Source organism: Wyeomyia smithii, chromosome 2 (genome assembly GCF_029784165.1).
Source record: "Wyeomyia smithii strain HCP4-BCI-WySm-NY-G18 chromosome 2, ASM2978416v1, whole genome shotgun sequence".
Taxonomy (NCBI): Eukaryota; Metazoa; Arthropoda; class Insecta; order Diptera; family Culicidae; genus Wyeomyia; species Wyeomyia smithii.
Window position 1 is genome coordinate 126840892 of NC_073695.1, and position 22524 is coordinate 126863415.

A 22524-nucleotide genomic window follows, 5' to 3' on the forward strand; every position below is an offset into this window, starting at 1 on the left:
TCCTTGTTCATATTCTTCGTATGATACCCAACTAAATGACATTTTTGATGAATTTTTATTACTTTTCTGATTAGACCAATCATACAATTCTTTTGCGCTTGTGATGGGATGTTCATGTTCTTTAGCTAAACTTGCATTTCCTTCCAATTCGTTTTAATATGCCACCAATTGCATCGCATGGGCCTTTACCATGAGAAGTCGCAAAAAATGCTACTCTGCATCGACGTTATATTTTGTTTTGAACTTGCAAAGACTGATGAAAAAGCTGATATTCTTAAGTGTTCCAGATTCTGAATAGTAAACAATGAAGGGATGAATGGTGGTTTGACTATCATTCCAATAACTACACGAATCACAAATTGATAAAGACGTATTAAAATGAGCTTGACTGTTCAATATTTTTAATTTTGCAATAACGTTTTCGTTTGATTTGCGTAAGCTTGATGAGCACCGATGATCAGGAAAGGGTTTACAGTATTTGGGCTTGGTGTATTCCATTTTCACTTTATTCATCTTCACAAAATGCAAACTGTTACTAACACATCTGGAGTAGTGCAATCGTATTTATATACGAAAACAGATTTTATAGGTAACCCAGTAGTTATTGGTTGCGTACTTTACAAACAGTTATTATTAGTAAACGAGTAGGTAATGTTGCACGACAAACATATTTTTTCATAAAACATTCGGCAAGGGGGAACGTGTAGGTAGGCTAAGGTTTAGCGCTTGAGTTATTTATCCAATCGTTTTGTTGTCAAAGAATGAATTGTATATTTTTGATCAAGAATTCCAATGAACGCATGGTTTTTGCTGGAGAACCATGGACAAATTAAGAAAAACGTGTATTTTCCGAAATATTAATAATTTTTCGAGCTTAAATTCAAAATAACTCGAAAACCAATGCCTTTAGAATGTTTACTACCAAGAGCTTTTTGATTCAAAATGACTCTCTGCATCTTTTAAAATCATCAGAATACAAATATTTTGAAAAATGTTTAAATTAGAATTTTTATAAAAAAATTAATCTACCATAAAAAAATTATTTTTCATTTCTCCATCCTGGATTTTTTTCTAAAGTTGCGTAATAACATCAAGTTTCTTTAAAAAAAAATTAAAAAAAATTCAACTCTTTTATTTTAAATTGAAGTTCAATGTTTATTTTTAATTTTTTTTGGTCAAAAAAATTTTCTTTTGTACAGTGTATATTTATTTTAAGATGCATTTTTAATTCCCTACAACTCATTCTCAGACAGTTTTTCTATACAACCAATGGTTTCTGGGCTACAATACTTCGAATAAAACCTATGCCAAAAGGCATACGCCCTTTTAGAATGTAACTCATGGGTGTAAAAAACCTCTCCACCTGTGAAAAATGCTCAGTTTGCTAAGCCAAATACGTGTGCAAAGTTTCATTCAAATCAAAAATGGTCGATATTCGACCATAGGTCATTTGGCGCGATCTTACTCAAAAGGCACTTGACGAGCTCAGAAAAAAACATTGCTGACCTATTTTGTAAACTAAAGTATGTTGTGCTCTTTCATAAAGCTCAGTAAATATTTGACGATCTGTCAGCACCTACCTAGGTGTTGCTGAAAACCCTTCAATTGGTTTACTGAACTCTTGATGTTTGTTACTATACTGTTTTACGGCAATTTTCCTGCATCCGTCAAAACGAAACATCAAAAGTCCGTCATTTTGCAAATATTCAAAAAGTTTCGAAGTTGAGTCTTTAAAGTGTTTCGTGTGTGATTTTCAAAAAAAAAATTAAAATGGATATCGTACTTTCAAATCTACAAGAAAACGGCGTGGAAGTACACGATCTATTCAGTAAGTTGTTATTTATCAAATATGTACGTATTTGTGTATTTCAGTTGAATGTTTCATATCATTGCACATCCGCAACAATGATTTCACCCAAGATTTTATCTATTACGATTGAGATAATGCAAATCATTTCAGTCAGCATATGGAAATTTTTCCACAACAGGAGAGCAGTTTACTAGAATCCTGCAATAAAAAGCCTATATTCATCATAACATTAAACGTATCAAGTTTTTACTTGAATGTGCTGGGAACACCAGTATAATCGATTTATAGATGAAGAAAAAAAAATAGTATAATCGATCCAAACAATCCGAAATACCTTTATAAAATTATTCAACGGTTGTAATAGCAGCTTTCACAATGGTCGTATTTATTTTTCTCTTTTCGCTGTACGTTTACAGAACGCTCGGTAATTTTTGACGAATCGTCAGCTTTGTGAATATACAAAACGCTCGGTAATTCGTGACGAGCATTGTAAATACAGACTCATGCAGCAATTTTTGATGAACACTTTGTAAATTTTTACTGAGCTATCTTCTATGTTTGACGTTTCAGCGAGAATGAAAAATTACCGAACACTCGTCAAGCAAATGAATTACTGAACCGATTGCTGATGGCTCAGCTGTTGAGAACTCGTTAAAAAGATTGCTGAGCTCGGTAAAAGGAACTAAGTGTGAACCATGATGAGTATTCTCGTTTTAATTGTTCAGTAATTTTTATTACGGTTATGTTCAGTAAATTTTGAAAAATACTGATTATTTTGTAATTTTCTCGAAAATAACTGATGTCGGTTGAAGTTTTTACCGAATTACCGTTATACAAAAGGCACTTGACAATCTCAGCAAAAAACATTACTGATCTTTTATGTAAACTAAAGTATGTTCTGCACTTTCATAAAGTTTAGTAAATATTTGATGATCTGTCAGCATCTACCTAGGTGTTGCTGAAAACTCTATAATTGTTTAACTGAACTCTTGTTGGTTTTTACTATACTGTTCGGCAATTTTTATGCATCTGTCAAAACGAAACATCAAATGTCCGCCATTTTTAAATATTCAAAGAGTTTCGAAGCTGAGTTTTTACAGTGTTTCGCGTATGATTTTCAAAAAAAAAAATTAATGGATATCGTACTTTCAAATCTACAAGAAAACAACATAGAGGTACACGATCTATTCAGTCAGTATATGGAAATTTTTCCACCACAGGAGAGCAGTTTACTAGAAGCCTGCAATAAAAAGCCTGTATTCATCATAACATTAAACGTATCAAGTTTTTACTCGAATGTGCTGGGAACTATATTGGTGTTCGACAAATCCAAACGATCCAAACAATCCGAAATTCCTTTATAAAATTATTCAACAGTTGCAATAGCAACTTTCACAATGGTTCATATTTCTCTCGTAACCATGAAAAACTTTACGTTTACAGAACGCTCGGTAATTTGTGACGAATCGCCAGCTTTGTAAATTTACAGAATGCTCGGTAATTCGTGACGAATATTCAGCTTTGTAAATACCGACTCATGCAGCAATTTTTGATGAACACTTCGTAAATTTTTACTGAGCTATCTTCTATGTTTGACGTTTCAGCGAGAATGAAAAATTACTGAGCACTCGTCAAGCAAATAAATTGCTGAACAGATTGCTGATGGCTCAGCTGTTGAGAACTCGTTAAAAAAAATTGCTGAGTTCGGTAAAAGAAAATAAGTGTGTAGAACATGGTGTAACGGTTTGATCAAAAACTAGGCACGGGGTGCGGGAGCGTTTTTTCACTTCGGAGGGTTGGGAACGAAGCATCACTATGCAACAGCGAATAACTTTTTCGTGTTTGTTGATATATCCTCACTAACTAGGCAATTGTATACCGCAAATTCAGGTGTTTTAAGTTGGAAATTGTTTCTCAAATTAATGAATATTGGTAGCAAGCTATGTAGCATTGCCATATTTATAATTTAAATGCATCCAAATGATATATTATGACATGCGATAATTTTTATGCCCCATTACAATAATTACCTTGTAATAAAAGTAAACAGTTATAACACCGACAATTCCTTGAAAAATATTTGAATTACAAAAGTGGGTAACTTTCACTCAGTTTCGTTGATTTGTGATTAATAGCAACAGAGTAAAATTTGCTCAGTTTCTGACAGATAGATATGTTACCCAAAAGTGAGTAATAGCACAAATACTCTAGAGTACGTCCACTTTTAACGAAACAGAGTGATATTTAACTCAGTTTAGACACATTTTAATCCAACATTAAACCTGTACACTGGTTCACTTAAATTTAACAAACATCAACGGTGTAATCTTACAAAACTGTGTTCCTTGTGAAGAATTTCAAAAAATGATATTCGCTTATGCATGGTGAAAAACAGAACTGTATAGTTCTTGGCAACAAACGGCACAAAAACTGTGTTGCCGAAACGATAGATTTTGTCTTCGCGCGACTTTATATACACATAGACTCTGGTTTTTACGTGTTCGCTTGGTAATATTTTCTTTGTGTGTAGTACAGATGAAAATGTTGCAACATTGTCCTTAATGCCATTATTAATAAATTATTAAGGTTTTTTTTCTATTCTAGTCAGTGATACCAAATGTGCAGATTTGTCTGCAAAACGCAGATTTTTGGTGTGCAGATATTTATTGATTTGCAGATATTTGCAGTTTTTCCACTGTTTCTGCAGATTTTTGTCAAAGTTTCCTTATATTTGCGCAGATTTTCTTAAAATGTGTGCAGATTTTTACAGAATTTTGCCTGCGCGAGCGAAATTTTTTCGGATCACGGATAGATTGTTTTCAGATTTCGAGCACATTTTTCCGGTTTTTCGAGCAGTTGCAGACATTTTTCAAAAACATCTGGCATCTCTGATTCTAGTCTGTATGCAGCTGAATTCGTTTTGTATCCTATTCGGGTTATTCGCGTTGAAAGAGATTTCGAAGGCTATTCGCACCTACGTGAACACTCATATGTAATTGTCAAAATGTGCGTGATGACAAAAGCAAAAATATTTCCTTCCTTCTTTATCGCATGCAAAAACCAAACAAATATCAGCAACACCGTCAACGCGAATTGAAGAAACAATTTTCTGATATTTATTTGAAGTTTAGCAATGGATAGTGAGGTAATATCTGGTTTAGTATACATATTGGTTTTCAATTTGTTTTTATTCTAGCCTATGTCAGATGGATATTTAATTGATTTGGTTGATAATGAATGGTTGTCAGAAGAACTACCAAATGATCAAATATTAGTGCCTTCGGAAAATCTGCCAGATCCGGAAGCAGATAACGATTCCTCACATCTCACTTTAAAAGAGCAAGAGCAAAAATGGTCTGATCTTGCTCTGTCGTCACTTGCTCCAGAACTCTCAATTTCGGATCATCTAAATATAAACAGCGTTTGAAAATAAATATCACCTCATTCTCATCAATAAAAGACATTAGAATGAACAAGAATCTCCATTCACCAAAAATTCTCACAGAATTTGCTCGAGACTTTGAAGAAGAACCGTCAACTTTATTTAATAAACTTGTTAAGTTGACGGCGAGTATATACAACAGTGGAAGTGAAACTTCATCAAACGATAATCATAACGTGGAAAATAAAACCAGCCCAATAAATAATGTGCATGAAGAAAAACAAGAAAGCTTAAATAATGTACAGACTCAACTTTCTAATCAAGTTCCATGTTACGGGCCAAGTTTTGTTCATGAACGAACTTCAATAAACGTACTCAAACGTTTGAGTAATATAGTCTCACAGAGATCAACCGTAAAAATACCATGTAGGCTTTGAAATCTATTCTGTCTTGACATGATATTTCTATTCTAGAGCTATCAAAACTACAAACATACTGAGTTACAAAAACTTTGGATGCCTGATTCTACATCGATTGAATGTTATGACTGCTCAGCCAAATTTTCAACTTTTCGTAGAAAGCATCACTGTCGATTGTGTGGGCAAATTTTTTGTACGAAATGTTGCAATCAGGTTGTTCCTGGAAAATTAATCAACTGTACCGGTACGTATCAATGTTTTAACTGAAAAGTATCGAACTCATCATCAAATCAGAGTTTTTAAAATTGATATTTTAAGACAGTGCAGAAAAAGTATAGTTTTAATGTGTTGTATAGTTTTACAACGACTGTTAAGGCCCAGATACACACACGGCGTAGTCACGCCTTCTCCATACAAAATAGAAGGCGTGGTGGTGATCATCTCATTTGTGTATTTGGGCCTTTACTAATCCTTCCATACCCCAACAACCGTAAGGAAGTGGCCGGCGCACAGTGGGACGAAATAAAAAAATAGTAGGACATTGCACAGTGGGGCTACTCCATACAAATGCTGGCCAAGCAAAAAATTGTTTTCAAATCATGGAAAATACATGGTTTTTATGTAATTTTGGGATGCTGAGTTTGAGTTTGCCGAATTTGATATTATTTTTGCATGAAAATGCATATTTTTAACGCCAGGGAAATTTTCATGTTTTTTATATATATTATGTGAGGGAAATTTTACGTCGGTTTCAATCTTTTGGAAAATAAAATTCATTATACTTGAAAGACTTTTTTATAACAAAATATTAATCAGTTATTAAGTAAATAAAAAAAATCAATTAAAAAATATGCTTTGTGTGCAAAATCACTTATGACTTGTTTTTTTTTTTTCAAAGTGACTATATTACATTGCTTCTATTTATCGCATTCTTCTTTTTATTCACTTCTACCTTCATCTTCATTTTTGTGTTCATTTTCAATACAGTTTTAATATCTTAAGGGAGGGTTTTCAAAAAGCAGTTTCTAACGTCAAAATAATAATTCACTATTTGCTCTATAGAAATTAGCAGGCGATGTATTATGTCATGGTTTGTGCTTACACGATTGTTTGTGACTGGTATGATATAAACTTAAAACATGATTTTGGTACTCAGTGCTGGTGATTCAAAACATAAACAATGATTAGTTTTTAATACTTCGTTATTTATCGGAATATAGATGAGTTAAACTTGTAAATATGGAAATAGTGTGATTAATTATATTAATTAAACGTTGTTATTATCAAACTAATACGAGCTATTTGTTATTCTGTTGACGGTTTGCAGTGTGCAATTTAAATTCACATTTTTATAGTCCGATATGTGCCGAACACTCGTTGTTTCTCTTCGAAAGAAGGGTACTCTGCGCAGGATCGGACTAGATGCATTTTAAAGCATTTTTTCCAAGCTATCTTTTAAAACTAGTGCCAATAGTGCCAAACCCTGCCGTCTAAACTCTAAACGCTGTTTTATGCAAAAAATACGTATTTTTTTTATTCCGCCTAATTTTTTTGAGTATAACAATGAGATTATACATTGTCCAATGATGGGGACTTATTCTCCACTATATTATATACAACTTTTCCCTAGACGTCATCGAGATTCAAGTTACCCTTGAGGCTCCAGCAAGTTTCGCAAAATTGCACTTTTTCCAAGAAAAACGCTAAAAAACGCTGACTCACTACATTTTGAAAAATCATAGAAAATTCAAATTTTTTTCGTAATGCTCCAAAAATTTGGATTCTAACACTTTACTATACAACTATATGAAAAATAAAATTGAAATGAAATTCGCATTTTCAATATTAGGTCGATTGCCAGCGATTCCTCACTGTGCATTGGTGTTTGTGACGAAATGCATGGTTTTAGCGTTTTGATGTTTTCTAGAAAGTTTCTCAGTTTTATGAGTACATTATTTTGACGGTAAATTTTTTTTGATTTAGGGGGGTGTACACCAAAATAAAAAAAAACCTTTTTTATTTCTTGAAGGACTTGGTAACTTGCTTCCGACACATTGTAGGACTAGCTATTACGAGCAAGTTTGTGAAGCATTGGAAAATTCTATCTCCTAACATGACAAATTTAACAGACTAATCAATGTGGTCTAGATGAGCGGGGGCCTAGTGTGGTTGGTAACGTCTCCGCCAACCACGCTCGACGCCTGGGTTCGAATCCCACCGCCGACATAGGTGTCGATGGTTGTGAGGTGGCGTGATCCACTCACAACCAACCCAACTGGTCTAGATTCAATCCTAGCCGACACCGGGAGATTTTCTGAGGCGAAAATCTCTGGGATCACGCCTTCCATCGCATGAGGATGTAAAGCCGTTGGCGCCGGTCCGTTAATAAACGGGTCGTGAGTTAGGGTCCTGGGTGTGGAGTCGCCTCCCTGGGCGTCGGTGATTGGCCACAACAGTGGCGGAACTAGACCAACGGAAAATAAAAATACCAACCAATGTGGTCTAGATAATAATAATCATTTATTACAACAGGACTAACAAGCAAATGATGAAATTGTCTATGTATGAGATGACCATGATATGAATGAATTATTTTGATAATACGTATTTGGCTTAGCAAACTGAGCATTTTTCACAGATGGAGAGATTTTTTACACCCATGAGTTACATTCTAAAAGGGCGTATGCCTTTTGGCATAGGTTTTATTCGAAGCATTGTAGCCCAGAAACCGTTGGTTGTATAGAAAAACTGTCTGAGAATGAGTTGTAGGGAATTAAAAATGCACCATTAAAAAATATACACTGTAAAAAAAAATTTTTTTTTGACTAAAAAAAACTAAAATGGTAGATTAGTTTTTTATAAGAATTCTAATTTTACCATTTTCAAAATATTTGTATTCTGATCATTTTAAAAGATGCAGAGAGTCATTTTGAATCAAAAAGCTCTTGGTGGTAAACGTTCTAAAGGCATCGGTTTTCGAGTTATTTTAAATTTGAGCTCGAAAAATTATTATTATTTAGGAAAATACACGTTTTTCTTAATTTGTCCATGGTTCTCCAGCAAAAACCATACGTTTATTGAAATGCTCGATCAAAAATATACAATTCATTCTTTGACAACAAAACGATTGGATAAATAACTCAAGCGCTAAACCTTAGCCTACCTACACGTTCCCCCTTGCCGAGTGTTTTATAAAAAATATGTTTGTCGAACAACACTACCTACTTGTTCACTAATAATAACTGTTTGTAAAGTACGCAACCAATAACTACTGGGTTACCTATAATATCTGTTTTCGTATATAAATACGATTGCACTACTCCAGATGTGTTAGTAACAGTTTGCATTTTGTGAAGGTGAATAAAGTGAAAATGGAATACACCAAGCCCAAATGCTGTAAACCCTTTCCTGATCATCGGTGCTCATCAAGCTTACGCAAATTAAACGAAAACGTTATTGCAAAATTAAAAATATTGAACAGTCAAGCTCATTTTAATACGTCTTTATCAATTTGTGATTCGTGTAGTTATTGGAATGATAGTCAAGCCACCATTTTTTTTCTCTGTGTGGACTCATCACTGCGACCAGAGACATTTTGATCTATTGTGATATTGCCCAGGTGTTTTCTGTACTCCGCACTTCATATTATTGGCAGTATCACTATTGAAGTGAATGATACGTTTTTTTTTTAATTTATATCCGTGCTTGTGTGTGAGAGTTTACCCTTAAATTTCAAGCTTACTGCTCTACTATACCGGGCCTCTTTTCTATCCTACCAATATCGCCAAATTACAATTGCCCGAACTGAGGCTACACCTAACGTTCCTCTCTGACCAGGTTTATTCTAAGAGGGACTTATTATGTCAAGAGGAACGAGTCTTATCGAAACCTCGTTCCTCGTGCCAATGTCGCCAATTACAATTTCTGAAATCAGTTTTATTATAAGGACTTATTTTGTCAAGAGGAAGGAGTCTTATCGAACCTCGTTCCTCCTACCAACACCGCGTCACAATCACAATTCCCTGAAGAGGCACTCAATGCTTCACCTCTGGTCAGGTTTATTATAAGTAGGACTTATATTTCTGTCAAGAGAAAGGAGTCGTATCGAAACCTCGTTCCTCCAGCCAAGACCGCGTAATAATTACAATTCCCTGAAGAGAACTATTTATACGTTACTCAGAACAGTTTTATTATAAAAGGGACTTTTTTGTTAGGATGAAAGTTAGCAAGGTTACTATAGAGAATTCAGCTTGAAGGTATGTAGTAGAGAGCCTGAGAATTAACCCATGTTAAAGTCCTTTGACAACCAAATGACCTGATTCTACTGAGATTCGAACCCACGACCACTCGCTTATCAAAGCGGACTCTGTAACCTTGCGGCTACGAAGCTCTCAAGCCACCATTCATCCCTTCATTGTTTACTATTCAGAATCTGGAACACTTAAGAATATCAGCTTCATCATAATATCGGAAGTACTCCATCATGATACTGTTGCGGTTCAGGTGTTCATTGCCATATTAATGAGTTTTTTTGAAAACAACAATAGAGTTGAAAAAAGCGATATTATTGTCTGATGGAGCTGCCTCACAATACAAAAATATAAAAAACTTTGCAAGTCTTTGCAAGTTCAAAACAAAATATAACCTCGATGCAGAGTGGCATTTTTTTGCGACTTCTCGTGGTAAAGGCCCATGCGATGCAATTGGTGGCACATTAAAACGAATGGCAAAAAATGCAAGTTTAGCTAAAGAACATGAACATCCCATTGCAAGCGCAAAAGAATTGTATGATTGGTCTAATCAGAAAAGTAATAAAAATTCATCAAAAATGTCATTTAGTTGGGTATCATATGAAGAATATGAACAAGGAGTAACAGAATGGAGCAATATTTTCAAAAAATCTATAATAATAGCTGCCATACAAAAGTATTGCTCTTTTGTTCCGATTTCAGAAAATAAGATACAAACGAAGCTGTTTTTAAAAGATGACGAATCATTTACTTATGATGTATATAAAATATAAGGTGAAAATAGTTCTGTAAAGTATCTATGTCATAAAAAAATATGTTCCTAAGATAATAAAACTCGAAAATAAATATTTGATTCTTATATATATTTATATCACTTAAAACAATTAACTCTTTTCTTGAGAACCGTTCGCCCAATCGTTTTGTTGTCAAAGAATGAATTGTATATTTTTGATCAAGCATTCCAATGAACATATGGTTTTTGCTGGAGAACCATGGACAAATTAAGAAAAACGTGTATTTTCCTAAATAATTATAATTTTTCGAGCTTAAATTAGAAATATCTCGAAAACCAATGCCTTTAGAATGTTTACTAGCTTTTTGATTCAAAATGACTCTCTGCATCTTTTAAAATCATCAGAATACAAATATTTTGAAAATGTTTGAATTAGAATTTTCACAAAAAAATTAATCTACCTTAAAAAAATTAATTCTCATTTCTCCATCCTGGACTTTTTTTAAAAGTTGCGCATTAACGTCAAGTTTCATAAATAACAAATAAAAAAAAATTCAACTCTTATTTTTTAATTGAAAAATAATGTTTATTTTTATTTTTTTTTGTCAAAAAAATGTTTTTTGTACAGTTGATTTTTTTTATGATGCATTTCGATTCGCTACAACTCATTCTCAGACAATTTTTCTATACACCCAACGGTTTCTGGGCAACAATGCTTCGAATAAAACCTATGCTAAAAGGCATACGCCCTTTTAGAATGTAACTCATGGGTGTAAAAAATCTCTCCACCTGTGAAAAATGCTCAGTTTGCTAAGCCAAATACGTGTGCAAAGTTTCATTCAAATCAAAAATGGTCGATTAAATTTTCGCGTATTTCCAGGCGATTTGAAATGATTTTGCTCAAGTGCGAAAACTTATAAGCTGGTGCGGGATTTGTGCACACTAGCAGTACCAGCGGCGAAAACATACGAACAGTTATGCCAGTTGCTAGCATCGCATTTTACACCGACCACGGTGGTCCATCGAGAAAGAAGGTTGTTTTTCGCAGCGAAGCGGGGTGAACACGGCCCGGAGAACGTGAACATGTGAGTCGCTAGGATTAGACGATTATCGGCTAATTGTTTGTTTGGGAACCACTTGGATCACGACCTAACCAACAAATTCATTACGGGACTTTCGGGAAAAGCATTAGATCGGATCTGCGAAGAAGATGAAAACGTCATGTTCGAAAAAGTGAGAGAGCTCGCTCTAAAGTATGAGCAAGACGAAGACCGCAAGAACGCAGAGGCAGCCGAGCACATCAACTTAGTCCGACAGCGATCGAGCCGATCGAAATACGAAGAACCGCACCGACGTTGACACATGCAAACACGACGAACACAACCATCAAGCGAAAACATCGACTGCTATGCGTGCGGCAAACGGGGTCACATTAAAACGAAATTAGGGTTGTTGATATTTTATCGATATTCGATATTATCGATATTCTCTCGCCACAATATCGATATTTTTGACCGATGTTGGCGCCTTTGATATTATCGATATTTTGATATTGCGACTCGATATTGCTGTCCGATATTCTTGGTTGCCATCAGAGGAGTGCTGCCGGCAAAATTTTGCCTACCGATCAAAAATTCATCATGGCATCAACATTAAATTTAAAATGCTTACACACAATATAAGATATTCATTGAAAGTGCACATTATACTGAAAACAAACGTTAAGCAGGGTGGCCACTCAAAACTCGAAATTAAATTCCCGGTTTTTTCTCGGTTTTTCCCGGTTTGTTCAAATAATTTTCCCGGTTATTTGTACTTCAGAATTTTGCCTTTTTTCATACAGTTAAGGATTTAAAAAGCGTGACTGTCGATTTACATCCCATTATCGAATTACATTCTAATATAGTCACTTTTTAAGCGTGTTCAGGCTTATTAAAATGCAGAGATATTGTTGCAGAAATTCGAAAAATGTGACGGACGTCATCTTTTTCAAGAGGATAACGTTTGCGGTAAAAAAATGGTTCCCCGCCACGTCAAAAACGGACATCGTGCGGCACTTTGTAGACGCCTGGTATGCCCGTTCCGGCATCTACAATATCTTGACACAATTGGACAACGATCAAAGCATCGGAAGAAAGCCCAGTTCTGGACGGCCAACGACCCTGAACGACAAGAAGCTTCAAAGGATGCTGAAGAGGAAGACCGAAGGAAAAGTGGCTAAATCGCTGCGTGCACTTGACCGGGAGGTTGGTGCATGCGGTAAAACAGTGAAAAAGTTTTTGGAAAACATGGGCATACAGTCAGGAAGCCGCAGTCCCGTCCACTGGTGCTAGTCTCGGAGCTGCAGGCAATGACGCAGCGACAGCGGTTTAAGATGGTCAAGTCGATTTCCCCGGCAAATCGCGATGTGGCAGTGGTGATTGGCGACGAGACCAATCAAACCCTAGATGACAACGATTAGTAGGGCACTTCGTATTTTACCTCCCCTACGAAGAAAGTGAGCACCGAGGTGAAGTATATTTCACAGACCAAGTTCCCCAAGAAGTTGTGGCTGTGGTTGACAATCAGCGGAAAAGGGATGTCAAAGTAGCTCTTCTTTTGCTCCGGGCTGACCGTGAACGAGGAAATTTATAGTACGAAGTGCCTGCCAGAAGTTGCGTCGTTTATCAAGAAATACCATAAGGGCGAAGACACGGTGTTCTGGCCAGATTTGACCCACTACTCGAAGCGATCGTTGGAGGAGATGGAGCGGCTAAATATCGATGTGGTACCGAAGTCGGCGAATTTCTGGGCAAACTTGAAGTGCAAGATCTATTCCAACAATTTTGTCGCGAAAACGGAGGAGGAATTAATAAAAAACACAGAAAAAGCTTGAAAACATGCCTGCACGCATGTTTTCGCCCGCCATGGCGAATGTTCCGGTTAACTGCCGGAAGGCCGCTCGCAAGGGCGTAGAATTTTTAAAACTTATAAACAACGCATATAATATTCATTACCGGGGACTCCTAGGCCAAATTAAGTTTGTAGGAACCGTTTTTACCTCAACCACCTAAGATTCAATATATGTATATAAAAGAATTACACTTAAACACATTAGCTTTAAGAGCACGGGCCGTGGCATTCTTCTTTCTGGCTTCTTCATCTTGATCTGAATTCTCCTTCTTCTTTGTCTTCAACAATTCAACATATCGGCTATGTGAAACGCGAGCGTAATAGATTAAGGACTTGGTGATATCAATTTCGTCTTCACCACCGGCGTCCTGCACTGCATCGTACACCAACCGCTGGATCAAAATCTCCTTAATAAACACGGTCAAGTTAGGACGGTTCTTGCCCAAAACAGCTATCAGATCTCTACAGAAAGTATCAAGGCGTTTTTCACTGCGGCGGTAGAAAATCAACAATACTCAACAGTTGTGAGTATTCATGGCGAAATCTGTCAACTACAGTTCCCGCGAGATTATCTTTGTGAACCATTTGCTCTAGGCAAAATTCGAGCCGTTTGACAGCTACTTCCGGGGAGCTTACCGTGGTCAAGTTAGCTTCCAAGAGAAAGATGAATAAAAACTAAACTGATATAAGCACTGTGAGAAGTGAGTTGAATATACTGGCAGCCGGGGTGAGATTGTGCCATCCAGCCCGTGACCTGTCAGCCATCTCTTCCGGGTCAGAAGACCAGTCTTTGTTTGTCGTTTTTGAGAAAACTTATTCAAGAAATTTTAGTGATCGCCATGAGATAGCTGACAATCTCACCCCGGCTTGTAATATTCAGTGAAATTCCCGTTTTTTTTCCCGGTTTTTCCCGGTTCCAAACAATTCCAGGTTTTTTCCCGGTTCTCCCGGTTGGGTGGTCACCTTGGTTAAGGCTTGGTTTCTCCATTGATAAATATATTTATTCGAAAATAGGTCAACAGCAATTGAAGGACGTTTACTCTATTTCAGCTATTTTAAGGCAAACCAACTAAAAAGTAGGTATTTCCATTTTTTTTGACAGCATGTATAGAGCGAATTTCCAAAAAATTGGATGTGGAACTTTTCGGGGCAATAACCACCACATTAAACCGATCAAATGCGATGCCTTGGTGTTGCATTGGGATGGCAGAATAGATGAATTTCAGTAAAGAATCGGTGTCACATAAGCGATAACATGAATGTTCACGTAGGATGCTTCAGTAACTGGCTGGTGATTAGTCAATGGATCAGTGACGATTAGGAGACGCGGCTCGCGAAACGTCGGTTTAATCTGATTGGAAAATGCACCTTGCGTAAAGCGATCAGCAATCGGCCCGCTGACCTAACGGACGAGATGAAATAGCAAACACTTCGCCGGAATATGCAATATAGACCGTTCCGATAATTATAAATACACTTACGATCAACCGTCATTTCAAATAACGTGCAGTATTCAACCAAACGTTGGCTGCGTCCTGTTGTTTACATCCAAAAGAAACAGATGCTGTCATTTTTTCTAACATTTAGTGCGAAATTTTGAAAATGCGTGGCCTTTCTCCCGAGCAAAGAACGCGAATTGTGCACAAATGGGGCACCGTGAGTGGTCTTTCTATAAGAAAATTAGCCAGAGAAGAAGGTATAAGTGTCGGAGCAGTTCAAACCGCATTGCGGAAGTATTGTGAAGAGTGCACATTTACTGATGCCCCAAGACGTGGTAGAAAACCCGGGCCTGTTGATCCCACAATGGACGAAACAGTTAAGGAATACTACAAGCGGCATCCTTCAGTATCAGCACGAGATGTGGCGAGAAAGCTTGGAACCTCGGCGAGTAACGTTATGCGTGCCAAGGAAAGAATGGGTCTGCAGACCCGCCGGAAGCAGAAGCAGGCAAAACGAAATCCAAAACAAGCTGAATCTGTGAAACCAAGAGCTCGGAAGCTTTATGACAAACTTCTGCCCAAAAAAATGGGGTGTGTTATCATGGATGACGAAACCTACATAAAACTGGACTATAAGACTCTGACAGGACCGCAATTTTATACATCACCGAAGGGATAGGATGTCCCTGGACCAGTGAAAGCCATTTACACAAAAAAATTCGGCAAGAAGGTAATGGTTTGGCAGGCCAATTGTGAATGTGGGAAAATATCTCGTCGATTCATTACGAATGACACAATGAATGGTAAAATTTACGTGAAAGGATGTTTGCAGAAAAGGTTGTAACCCATGGTTAAGCAGCATAACAATCCTCCAATCTTTTGGCCCGATCTTGCTTCCTGCCATTACTCTAAGGATGCACTAGGTTGGTATAAAACAAATAATGTCACATGTGTCCCAAAGGAGATGAATCCTTCAAACTGCCCTGGAATTCGCCCTATTGAAACTTTTTGGGCTTTGACCAAGGCAAAGCTGAGGAAATATGTCAAACCAGCGGATAATGTTGAAAAATTTAAAAAAGATTGGCTTAAAGTGGTAAAAATGGTCGGAGAACACACTGTGCAAAAGCTTATGAGTAGTGTTAAGAGAAAAGTTAGAGAACTCGCGTATCCTACGAGAAATAATCCCAACTTGAATTGAAACTGGAAAGAAAACACTTATTATCTATATTTCAGAATAAAATGACCCGAAAAATCCTGTATTTTTTGTTTTATTCAAGAAAAAAGATGTATTTATAATTTTCGGAACAGTCTATACTAAAGCAGGTATTAGACGACGCAAATATTTGCTATTTTTGGTACGATTTTTATTTGCACAAAATAAAATCTGTATTGAAAAATAGCAAATATTTGCTTCGTCTAATACCTTAAGGCATGAAACATGCTGAGCGCCAACGCGACCGATCGGGTGAGATTCTCGCCGTAGGTTAATGAACAACTCTACTCACGGCTGTTTATTAACTTCGGCAAAAATCTCGCCCGATCGCTCACGTTGGCGTTCAGCTTGTTACAGGCCTAACTGATGGCCAAACTAAAAATATATGAGGAAAATATCGATAAAATATCGATATCGACAGGCGTAATCGATTTCAATATCGATGTTGCCTTTAATATCGATAAAACGAATATCGATATTTTATTTTCAATATCGACAACCCTAAACGAAATGTCGTTTTCGCAACAGTATTTGTAGCAATGGGCGATCTTTGAACAAAAATCGATTCTCCTGCATCGATTAATCAAAATCAATAAAATCGATTCATAAGAAAATCGAGCCTGAAAAATCGATTTAACAAAATATCGATTTTTGTTCGGTAAAAGCTTTTTACGACTTTTTTGGCTATATTTATGGAGATTTTGTTTTGTTTGCGTTTTCTGGTTTATTAATCATGTTCATCGAGTTTTCGTACACAACATCTACTAACGATACGGCTTTTTTAGTTTATTGCCTTCTTCTTTAACCGCGTGTACTCTTAGGGCATCTTCAGCGGTGGTCTATTTTTGAAACAACTTTATACTAGATTTACACCAGCGAAACCTAAAGAGAGCCAGCTAATATAGACCAACTTTTCGTTCTCCGCACCGGTGTTGTATATCTTGTTATTTTGAACTGCTGACATCTGTCACACTGTCAACAATTCAATACCCCATGCTATCAGTTAATGAGACTTGTTATAATAAAAAACACTCAATATTTAACAAACGGAAACTCGATAATTTTTACGCACATCAAACGATTACTTTGGCAAGACACTTTATATCCACAAGACTTTATGGATTTGACGGTTTGACCCGAGCGTTTGAGACATTTCTCAGGTTGGATTGGTATGATATAAAATTTCTGCTACAAGTAGGGTTTCGGAGGATAGCGTGAAATATTTGATCGCGTAGGTCACATACTGCCAGTTATGCTTTAAGCTTAAAAGGAGCAGTCATTGTCATTTGTCCTGCGGCTCATCTAACTCGCAAAGTCAAAAAATACGAAAAACGAAACATAACGCCCTCCAGAGATCATTTAGTTTTGTTCGAGTTGCTCGAAACGAAATGCGCAATGTCACCCCAGCATTTTAAACGTTTTCAGTTCAGTGTCTTCTAGAAACATTTTTCTGGCCTCTTAAGTTTTCCTCTAGTCCCAAGACAATTAAGGCGACGGTTATGGTCTTTCATAATTCTCCATTTTGCTGGTCGGTTTCCTTGATGCCAAAAACGACAAACCTGTTCATATTCTCCTTCAGAAAAGCCACAAAAATAAATTGTGAGTTGTCATATAAAATCTCTGTTTTGTTTATTCCCCAACACTCGCAAAATGCTTATAGAATTCTCCAGGTGCGTTTGTATTAGTGCGATGTTTACGATTTATTTTTTGTTAGCTGTAAGAATTTTTTGTCACCTGTGAGAACTGTCATCTGAAAGATATCATAAAAAACTACCGAGTTTGATTCACACTCTCACAAATTTCAATATACAGTGTAAAGCGGGCCGTGTCGTAGTGTTTGTGTGTTTTCGCTTGGAGAACTCTATATGGAAATAGCCAAAAATGAGGTATTCAATTGACATTTTACCCACCTATTGGCAGCGTACAAAGGGTTTTAGAACGATCTATTTCTTGTTCCAAAAAGTGACAAAAATAGACCAAAACGTATACCAGTTTCAATTTTTTTCAATTTAGAACTGGTATAAAACAAAATTTACACCACCGGTGCAGCAGTGAATTTGAGTTTGTTCCAAAAAAATAGAACAAAACAACGATTTGGACCACCGCTGAAGATGCCCTTAGCGTTTTTTTTTTCTACAAAAAGTTTTCGTTGTCGCTCATCCCATAGACCATTCCAGAGACGTTTGGGAACTTGATTCATGAACGAAATTTTGACAGAAAATTTGGAACCGCTGACATAATGCACGTGAAAGCATCAAGAACATCAGCAGGATCCGTGACACCTGTCAGTTCGTGAAATGGTCTATTGTTTCGGATGCACTAAGAGCAATCCAAACCTGTATACAGTCAGGTTTTTTTTACGCGGGGGAATCGTACCTCGTAAAAAAACGCATAAAAACCGCGGTAATTCGAAAATCCGCGTAAAAAAACGCGCTGATTCAAAAATCCGCGTAAAAAAAAACTCGCTAATTTAAAAATCCGCGTAAAAAACACGTTTTTCTTAAAATCCGCGTAAAGTAGTCCAGCAAGAAGGGCTTTAGAAAAAAAACCGAGACGCTCTAGAACCAGTATTTAAAATTGTCCTCTTTGACGGTCATTCCGGATCTTTCGGTGGGCGGAGGGTATTTTTTGGACTTAGTCTTTTACTAGATAAACACTTAAACGTTTCTGGTTTCAAACCCACGTTAATTAGGAAATTCGCGAAAATTGTTTTGAATTAGCGCGGTGTCGCGTAAAAAAACGCGTTAGTTCAAAAATCCGCGTAAAAAACGCGTTAATTCAAAAATCCGCGTTAGCTCAAAAATCCGCGTAAAAGAAAACTCGTAAAAAAATCCGCGTATAAAAGAACCGCTTAAAAAAAACCTGACTCTAATTGGGTTGTTTAGTTATTCACGGATTTCCGATTTTTATATATCATCCAAAAGAGTGTAATTTTCTAAGCAAAACGTGATTTTTTAGAACTTTATATCATTTTCCTTCGGTTTTTAAATGAAAAATAAAAATTCGCTCTAAATCGTTACAATGACAGTTGGTAGATGGGCGAACTGTCATTGTAGCGGTTTCGAGCAGATTTCAAGAAGTTTTAAATCGTGATATAAAAAGCGAAGGACAATGATAGAATTTTTTTTAAGTCACGTTTTACTTGGAAAATTCAGATCATTCAGATGATATGAAAAACCGATAGAGCTGAACAACCCAATTCATAAAAAAATCGGAACATCCGCAGAACAAACTCAAATAAACAAAAATGGCGAGCGCGACACCATGCAGGACAGAATACAGTACGGCATATACACGACCATTCAATTCAACTTTTGCAATATTTGAGTTAACAAGTACCCCGCTACTCATAGTTGAAAAATAAGCGCATATGCCTTTTCTACCTAAATCAAAAAATTGGTGCTTGATAGTAAACACCCACAACGATAGTAAACAACGTCCCTACGGAAGCCAATTTTCAAAAAGTGCACTTGCAGAGGTAGCAAATATGAAATAATGTTGGCTAATATCCAAAATGGTAAATTCAATATCCAATGCAATGCAAAATTTCAGCTAAATCGTAATTCAGGAGTATTTGGTCTAAATTTCACTTTCTCGACTTATAAAGAAAAGCACAGTTTGTAATAGTTTTTTTTGTGCCAAATGTCTTATGCCTTGTTCACACTATATCACGTGATATCGTGTATCTTGAAACATACATACATCTAGGTTTCACGGAAAATTTGGAGTATGGGATTTCAAATCAAGATGGGCGATATTACATCATGTGAACTGGTTATTAGAAATGTATAAAACGTCGAGGTCGGGTGTTATCCAAAAAATCGAAATTTTGCTAACTGTTCGTGAAGGCGAAATTTTGAACACTACTTCTAAATAAAACTGTCAAAATCAATTTCCATTGCCACCCCAATGTACACCAATCAGATAGTAATGATTGTATACAATATATGTCAAACTTTCGAGACGGTCTTGTGGTCTGGTAATTTATATTCAGTTCGAGGTGCAAACTTGTCTCGTCGTTCTTTTCATCCTCGCTAAAGATGGGCGAACGGCTCACGAGCCGTTCATATGAACCGGTTCTTAGGAAAGAGCGAAAGAACGAACGGCTCACGAAAAAGAACCACGGTTCTTTGGGCGCACCAGAACTGTTTGGTTTGCGCGAACCCGAAGTTTACTGAGACAACACGAACTGTCAACGCTCGTGAATCATTGTGAACCATGAGTCGGTTTAGAGCCGCTCTTGCAAAAGAGCCGTTTCACCCACTTCTAATCCTTCATATATTTCACAACGCATGCGTATTAGCCAAATTTCATACGGGTTTGTCTATTGATGTCGCGTTTACAAAGGCAAAAAATGGTTACTGCGTTAAAAATTAATTTGGCTGCGGATTGTTCTTTTTCAATTCGACGACAAGGTTATCCAGCTTCCCTGACCTACAGAAAACGTCAAATGGGCTGCGTGCACTATACGCCATTACCGTTCGTGAAAAGCTGGATATGCTGGATATGGGGGTGGTGACATACTCATGAAAAAAGTTGTCATGGACGTAGACAATTGTTTGAACCAACAAAAACACTTGAAATGCGTTTTTCTCGGTTTCATGTCTATTGAATTTTAGCCCATTCTTCAACTATGGACATCCCGGTAAAAAATTGACACATTTTTCAGATCAGTGTCCGAATTCCGAGCACACACTTCTTCGGAGAGAAGAAAAACATTTCGTATACTATCAATAAAGAAATTTTCTTCTCTTCAAAGAAAAGTGTTCTCGGAATTCGGCCGCAGATTACGTTAGCAACAATAAATGCAATCACTATTGTTTTCAATCCGTTTTGCACACATTTATTTTTCAGGCGGAAAAAACGATCTTGCCATCCAAAATATCGATTCAGCAGAAGATCGCGCGCAGAGAAATCGGTTCAAAAAATCGATAAATCGGCTAGCAAAGATCGATTTTGCAAAAATGGGATCGATCTTGCCCATTGCTAGAAAAGGCCACTTGGCGGCGGTTTGCGATACTAGATCGAAGCATAACGTGGAGGAACAGAATGCGTTTCCCGAGGAGGAGGTGTCTGATGAATGCATCGAAGCACAGCAAAACTTCATAAGTAAGCCGGTAGTGTTTAGTATCAAAAAAGTAGAAGGTATTCCTGACAAGCCAATAAAAGTGGATGTTACGATCGATGGAAATAGTCTGGTTATGGAACTGGATTCTGGAGCCGCCATATCAGCGGTATCGGAAAAATTCTACCGAAAGTTTTTAGAATACTACAAACTAAAAGACGTGTATATGAAGCTAGTAACGTACAACGGGCAAAAGTTGAAAGTGTTAGGAACCGGTTGTGACTTATAATTGTGAACAGAAGAAAGTGAATTTTGCTGTTATTGGAGATGGTGGTCCGCCGTTGTTGGGATGAAATTTTTTGCGAGAGTTCAAATTGCAGTTGCGATGAGCAATTAAAGCACGTTTTGGACCGATTTAAGCATTTGTTTTCAGGTCGTTTGAGTAAATATACTGGAACAAAGATGTCCTCAAGAACTCAAGAAGAACATTTGAACCGACTTGAACAGGTGCTGACAATACTGGATAAAGCAGGGCTTTCGTTGTGTATGGAGAAATGCAGCTTTATGAAAAGCCGTGTTAGCTATCTGGGCTTCGAAATTTCCGGTAGTGGAATCGAAAAAACTAAAGATAAAACCCGTGCCATAGAAGAAGCTAAACCACCGAACTGTGTATCGGAATTGCGGCTTTCGCCGAAATGGTTAATTACTACAGCAAATTTGTGAACGGTCTAGCAACATTGAAGGCGCCGCTTTATCAGTTCCTGATGAAAAACTGTAAATTCGAGTGGACTAGTCAGTGTCAAGAAGTATCTAAGAAAGTTAAGGCCGAATTTTGTAAAGACACCCTCACGCATTTTGACCCGTGTAAAGAAATAATATTAATTTGTGATGCGTCAAAGAGCGGGATTTCGGCAGTTCTGGCGCATAAAATAGGGGATGTTGATAGACCAATCGCCTTTGCTTCAAGAACTTTGAGTGATGCTGAAAAGGGGTATAGTGTGTTACATAAAGAAGAACTGGCCATAATGTACGGCTTGAACAAGTATTATCTGTACTTAATGGGAAATCGATTTACAATCAAAACGGATCACAACCCGTTAGTATCGATTTTGGGGCCACAAAAGGGAAATCCCGTGATGGCGGCAGGGCGGGTTCAGCGCTGGTCCAACTTCATTTCTGGATTCGACTACAAGTTGAAGTATGTAAAATCTGGAGATAACATCGCCGATTATCCTTCGAGAGCTGCGGTCGAGTCATGGGAGTTGTGGAAAGAAGATGGCTCATACTTGAATTTCATCAGTTCACAGGAACCGAATCTGGT

At 37.0% G+C, this 22524-nt stretch overlaps 2 protein-coding genes across 5 annotated transcripts in view; both read left to right on the forward strand.

The window, feature by feature from the left end:
- Window positions 1–4750: 4750 nt before the first annotated feature.
- Window positions 4751–5244, forward strand: LOC129726102 (anaphase-promoting complex subunit 13). The gene is made up of 2 exons (XM_055682745.1): window positions 4751–4955; window positions 5007–5244. The coding sequence occupies exons 1-2, from the start codon at window positions 4944–4946 to the stop codon at window positions 5235–5237; spliced, it is 243 nt and encodes an 80-aa protein (XP_055538720.1). The 5' UTR covers window positions 4751–4943; the 3' UTR covers window positions 5238–5244.
- Window positions 5245–5278: 34 nt separating this feature from the next.
- Window positions 5279–22524, forward strand: part of LOC129726100 (putative 1-phosphatidylinositol 3-phosphate 5-kinase) — a 287136-nt gene continuing 269890 nt past the window's right edge. For 3 of the 4 annotated variants that reach the window (XM_055682741.1, XM_055682740.1, XM_055682743.1), the window contains exons 1-3: window positions 5279–5605; window positions 5666–5855; window positions 20993–21247. In XM_055682741.1, coding sequence (XP_055538716.1) covers window positions 5279–5605; window positions 5666–5855; window positions 20993–21247 — 772 coding nt within the window. The remainder of the gene's footprint in view (window positions 5606–5665; window positions 5856–20992; window positions 21248–22524) is intronic. The other variant, XM_055682742.1, reaches the window with a different exon arrangement.